This window comes from Herpailurus yagouaroundi, unplaced genomic scaffold (genome assembly GCF_014898765.1).
Source record: "Herpailurus yagouaroundi ecotype Mexico unplaced genomic scaffold, PumYag 77, whole genome shotgun sequence".
In the NCBI taxonomy this organism is placed as follows: Eukaryota; Metazoa; Chordata; class Mammalia; order Carnivora; family Felidae; genus Herpailurus; species Herpailurus yagouaroundi.
The window spans coordinates 60,432,202-60,438,717 of NW_024412388.1; the positions used below are offsets into that span (position 1 = coordinate 60,432,202).

The window sequence follows — 6,516 nt, forward strand, 5'->3', positions numbered from 1 at the left end:
AAAGAAAGAAAGAAAGAAAGAAAGAAAGAAAGAAAGAAAGAAAGAAAGAATTATTGAATCTTGCCAATATATATTCATCAACTTCTTTATGTTCCCACCCATAGTAACATTACTAACTCAAATATTATTAATCAATGTATATTTAATTAAATATTTACACATTTCGTTTATTATTCTCACCATAATCTGGGTGCAGGAAAATCTTTCTTCTTTGTAATATGCCCTAATATCATTATGGTTTAACTTCTATGCACGTCTCGCTAAACAACTCCTATATCTAGTGCTAGTAACCAACATTTATCATGCCGTGGGCAAAGTAGTCATTTAATCAAATATAATTAAAATAACTGAAGCTATTACCTTTCACTATATATCAATCAGGGTTCCACTAGCAAAACTTAAAACATTCAGGTTATTTAAAACAGAGGGATTTAATGAAAGAAACTGATTACAAAGTGTTTAGAAAAGCTGAGAAGCCATAGAGGTAATGGTAAGACAGCTCAGGAAATTAGAAGAGCAGGAAGCCACTACTACTCCTAAGATATGAGAATGAATAGATGAGAGTGTAAATAGAAGTCCATGAGCCAGTGATCCAGGGGAGGATGGAACAAAGTGGTTCCCCTGGGAGATGGAGACACTGCTGGGTGCTGCCCAAAGCAATGAAGAATGGAGAGTCTCACTCATCACGTCCTCTCCTCTCCCCAAACTCCCCTCCATTGTGCAACTACACAACCTGAAGGCAGATGACAGTGGCTGACTGGGAAATGTTGTCTCAGGGATTAGCTCTACCATCTATCTCCAATAGCCTAGGGTAGCAGAAGGACAAAGGTTGGACTGGTTAATTGGGCCCAGAACTGTCACAAACAAGATGTGAACATTCCTCTAAGCTCTTCAGAGGTCAGGTATTGCAAAAAAATAACTTATTTCATGGAGGTGTTTAATTTCAAAGCCAATCTATTTAAAATAAGTAGTTCATTAACATGAATGTGTTCAGAGATTTATACAATCACATGGGTTTATCAATTCTTCTAAACTGAAAAGACTAGGCAAAATAAATTTACCTAGAAAAAATTTAATATACTACATTGTCCTTTAATATAACAAATGATTGTGTATTAATATACAAAACAATGTGTCATGCTAATTGAACAGCTTTGCAAGTCACTACAGGTAACAGTGTAGCATTTTATTCTGTATTCTAGAACACATTTTTCCCAAATGACTCAATAAGATAATCTATTTCCCCTTCTTTTTTAAAGAAGGGAAAAAAACTTCAGAATTTTAAAAATATTTGTTCAACACTACTTAATAAGCTTATAGGTCTTTAAATAATGCCTTAATATTCTAAACTGAAATCACCTACATAGTTAAACAATGTATTTGAAATATGTAATGCATCAATGTGTAGGAATGACTCAACAGACAATATTAGACAATCCAATGATTTACCAAAAGCACAGCACAATTGATTTCTACTACTATAGGTAATTCTGCATTCTCATAAATAAATCCTTTACTTTCTTATATCCAATAGCATGCATTTCAAACCAAACTAATTAATGTAGTCTAATCAAAAGGCGAATGTATAGGACAAATAGTTCCAAGAAGTGATAAATACTCATCATATCCACTTATAAATCTACGTGCGAAAGTTTTGTAGCTTCCAACGAAAATATCTTCTGTGCAAATGTGCCCTATGTTCTCTGCTGTAAGCAAAAATCGTCCTTCATATTACAATATCATATTGGGATCTCATATAACCTCCATTCAAACCTACAGTGTTAAAATGACAGCATGTGTTCAACTTTGCTAAGATAAAAGAAGATATCACATTTAAGAAAAGAATCTCTCTTCCTTTCTTTGATTAAAGCATGACAAGCAGAGAATAGGATATTTTGAATTCATATCAGGAAGGCGGCTTAAAATGTACAAAATTCATACAGAAGAGCTGAAGTTGAAACAGATTGAAAGAATTAACTTAAAAATGACATGTATTTAAGAAAATGTTCAGGCACTGTGAGGATATAAATGAGGATGTTCCTTGTATTGTTTCTAAAGAATATTACACATTTTGGACATGTTAACATAGCTGTGTTTGTTAATAAGGTATGAATAAAGCAACTGATTCACATTAAAGCGACTGCAAACCAATATTTTAAAAGTCATCTGAAATTGATGTACTGATCCAGAACCTTATTATGTTCCCCTTGATTCTCCAGGTCTAGAAACAGAGGGTCCTGCAATGTGACTAATGTGGTTCTAGCATCTTCTGTTCTTTGCTATGTCACCCCAGGAAACATTAACTCCTATCTTCCATGTGCTACAAAATGCAATTTGAAGACTGGAGAAAAAGTTAATTTCTCCACATGCAGATTAACAAATTTTGTTAGGCATAAAATACATAAAATAAAATATGTATTAAACATAGTAGCAATTTAAGTTGATATTTAATAAATTAATGCAAACATTAATTTGTGTTTGTAGCAAATTACAATGCACTCTAAGACATGCATGCATTTAATGAAATCCAAAGTTTAAGTAAAGGAGGTACCAAATTCTCTATATTGAATAGATGTATCATTAAATACATTATCAAGAAGGTCCAAATAGCTCAAGTGAATCCTTCAGAGATTTATCAGTGAATAACATTATTAGAAGTAAGGGGAATTTTGAAATTTAATATATTGCTTCACTAACTTTAAAGGCAAAGTTCAAATGATAAGAATGCTGCAATTATGAAATGGAATTTCATTATAAGTTCACTAAGCTAAACAGAGAAGATGATTTATAAAATGATACACATAGTAGATCACAGAATGATTTCCCTTTCGTATCATAATGCCACTTAGGGAAACTTTTGTTTTTCTTTATTTTTTTTCTCTAAAACAGACATTCTGGCATTTAGAAGATAGAAATGTATCATTTGACCTTTAAACTTCTGTTTCATTAATGTAACCACAAGCAACAGAGTCACTGACCGACATTTTTGCACTTTCGGGCCTTTAGCTCTTAAAGTTATTTGATAACTGCTATACCACTACTTGCTTTTTATTAGAGACACTTTTGAGGAATGTGTTACATTAAAAATAGAGCCTATTGGGTAAAGCTTAATGAATGATATCGTGTAATTCAGTAAAGTGTTCTCCTGAACACCAGATTTTTGTACTTTGATGTGAGGGGGTGTAGGCAGGAGGGTAAATTTTGTTTTGTTTTGTTTCCTAATTAATTAGAGAATACCATCAAATATAATTCTAAGTCTCCAATGTAAAAACATAAACTATAACTACGACATTACTTTTGATAAGAAATATGGCACCTGACTTACACACTCAATTAGTCCTTAAGCTCCATAGTCCTGTAGTGGCCTATGGACAGAGTAAATGCCAGATGCAGAAGAAGAGTCAAGAAAAACAATGCATACAATGTAACATTTTTTTAACAGAGAGAAAATTTCTTATAAATGCATGCATTAAAATAGTTTAAAAACCTATGAGCAATGTAGAAAGGTAAAAAGTGGGATACTCCCTAGAGAATTACAGAATTAGTACCACCCAAATGACTCTGGGTAAAAAGTAATGCTGATAGGATTTCTGTTTCATAGGACACAAAATTATTCTGTTTATTAAAAAAATAAACACTGTAATCGGTAAAAAAAAAAAATCACTTAGAAGAGACAGATTCTATTCTTTCTAAAAAGTTTAAAAGTCAAAAGTTCTCTCATTAAGATATTACAAAACTCAGGATACAGCCTATAAATGGATGTGGTACCATGTACACAAGTAAACAAGGGCTGCACCAAAGCAATAACACTAGAAAGATATTGCCCCCACTAGTTAGAGAAGCTTCACTACTGTAAGTGATGGGTGAACTAAATATAGGTCTCCTAGAAGCAGAATGTGGTTCCAGCTATTTTAGTTAGCCATAGCATGTATTAGATTCATTAGAAACAAAATGCCAAGATATATTATCAAAAGGCAAGTAGTCTATCAAACCCTTTAGGTTGAAAATGTTAATGCTCATTACAAATAAGCAGTGCACTGCTACAAACACATAGATTGCAGCCCCCATGATATGTGTTTGCAGCCTCTGAAGATAGTTTCGTTCTTACCACTGTTGTTCAAACTTCCAAAACAAACTTAATATAAAAAAAAGAAAATGTGCATTTTATTTATACCCTCTATGTGACATAGAGTTCATAGCTTTTACCAGCAATGAAAAGGTATTAAAGTTATAACAAATGATTTGCTATTTTTGTATACATTCAGTGGCATTTTGTATTTACAGCAGCAAAGATAACATATATTATAAAAGCATATTAGTTATTAGGGTATGTCAGAAAGTATTATAGTATTCCACACAAATTTGGACTCATAAGCATGTTTCAGGAGGTGTAAAACATATACCACACCCAGAACCCAGATCATTAAATTTAAAATATGTTGCACAATTCAAACAGAAACATAGCCTACTCTCTTTCACCTTAGACATGCCGCGTATACTGATTTTGTGCATCCACACTTACAAGCCAACTACCACCCAGTGGAGAGAAAGAAGATCTTTCAGGGAGATTTGAAGTGTACGTCAGCTGGGGGTGTCAGGGGGAGAAGGCAGGGCGATGAGAAATGAAGGAATAAGAGTGTTTAGCTTTGTTTAGATCTAAGCACTGCTGATCATCAATTCATATTTTCACAAGAGAAAAAAAAAATGTTTCCAGGATCTCACTCTGCAGTGTTGCTTTGGGGTAAAATCGGGCTACGGATGTTCACTAATGACAAAACATTTCGGTGCTCAACCTTAGGGAAAAGAAGGGAGGAAAGAAGGGTGAGAAAAAGAAGTAAAACTAAAGATGGAATGAGGGAGGAAGGAAAGGAGAAAGAAGAGACAGAGAAACAGAGAGAAAGAGAGAGAGAAAAACATAGAGGGACCATGTGTACACATGTGTGAGAGTGAGTGTGTGGAACAGTAAAGGAGTGTGTGCCTTTTAAACAGTGAAAGAGAATGTGAATATGAAAGTGGCTGTTAGAACACGGAAGGGCCAGTGTGTGTGAGGATGTGAAACAGAGAGTATGTGAGTGAGTGTGTTTAAGGGAAAGAGATTTGTGAGTGTGAGAAGATGGTACTGTAAGGGTTCAGAGGGAACATGCATGTGTATGTGACGATGATGGGAAAGGATGTGGGAAGAGGGATGGGGAATGTGAGTCAAAAACAGGGAGACAAGACCACAGAATAGGAACATTAATAAGGGAGAAAAAGAAGGGATGGAGAAAGGTGAAGAGTGGAAGAAAGGCGGTTAAATATGATCAGAAATCAGAGTGGTGAAGATATACAGGAGGAGAAAATAGAAAAGGGAGGAAAGAATAGAGAGAGCACAGAAAAGGGACAAAAAGAGGCAGTAGAGGAAAAGGAGAGTAGGAAGGAAGTGGAAAAATGGGAAAAGAAAATGAGGAGGGAGAAAAGAGAGAGGGAAGAAAACGATCAGCGGAAAGAAAGCTGAGGAGGGAGAAATTGAGCCTAAGTGTCCAAGTGAAAGGGAAAATAAATGGGAGCAGGGAGGCAGCAGTTTGAAAAAGTCGCTTAGGCTAGAGTAAAATAGAAACAAACCTGATAAACTTGTCAGACTCTCCACGAGTACCCCATGACAGTAAAACAGAGACCTTGTGAATTGAGTTTCAAAGTGGCACCTGCCCCTCCTAAACCTCACACTTCACTCATCCCTGGGCTACTTGGCGTTCCCGCAAAGTGCTTTAGCATCACGCGTCCAGCTTCCTACCTGCCCCAGCATCAAGGGGCCAGGCACCGGGCAGAAGCAGCACCTGTATTCCTTGCGGTGTGGTTTTTTGATGGTGATCACCACCAGCATTCTTACTCGGGGTTAAATAAATAAATAAATAAATAAAAGCAAGAAGGGTGGAAAGAGACACAGAAAGAAAGACTGAGACAAGTACGAAAAGCACGTCGTTCATCCTACCTAAGCACCGCCGTGTCCCCTTTTCTGACCATCATGTTGTCCACGGCCGCCCAGGGGAAGTCCACACTCTGTCCAGCCGGGAGGCAGGAGGGTAGCAGGCAGCACAGGCTGAGGAGCACCGCCGCCAGCCACTGGTTCGAGCAACAAGCACCCTGCACCAACAGCATCATGTCCATCCCTGCTAGGGCTGCTCACTCTCCAGCAGCTTTCAGCTCGCACTCCCCCACCCCCTGGTGCTGGCGAGTCTTCCCGGGAACCAGGCGGCGCGCCACAGGATTTTTTTTCTTTTTTTTTCTTTTTTCTTTTTTTTTTTTTTTCTTATTTGGTGGGGGGAGTTTTGGGAGGTGGGGGGGTGGGGGGTTTCTTTCCTTTCTTTTTTTTTCCTTCCCCCTCTAGTTGTTGGCTGTTGTTTCTCTCTCTCTCTCTCTCTCTTTTTTTTTTTTTTTTTTTTTTTTTTTTGCCTCCCCTCCTCCTTCTCTTCGCTTTCCCTCCCTCCCTCCCCTCCCACCCCCTGGCACCACACTACACCTCCTCTCGGTTGCGTTTGG

At 37.0% G+C, this 6,516-nt stretch overlaps 1 protein-coding gene across 3 annotated transcripts in view; it reads right to left on the reverse strand.

Moving 5' to 3' along the window:
* NEGR1 (neuronal growth regulator 1) overlaps positions 1–6,255 on the reverse strand; it is an 865,642-nt gene extending 859,387 nt beyond the window's left edge. For 2 of the 3 annotated variants that reach the window (XM_040470639.1, XM_040470640.1), the window contains exon 1: positions 5,969–6,255. In XM_040470639.1, the coding sequence (XP_040326573.1) occupies positions 5,969–6,144 (176 nt within the window). In that variant the 5' untranslated portion in view covers positions 6,145–6,255. The remainder of the gene's footprint in view (positions 1–5,968) is intronic. The other variant, XM_040470638.1, reaches the window with a different exon arrangement.
* Between the last annotated feature and the right edge of the window lie 261 nt (positions 6,256–6,516).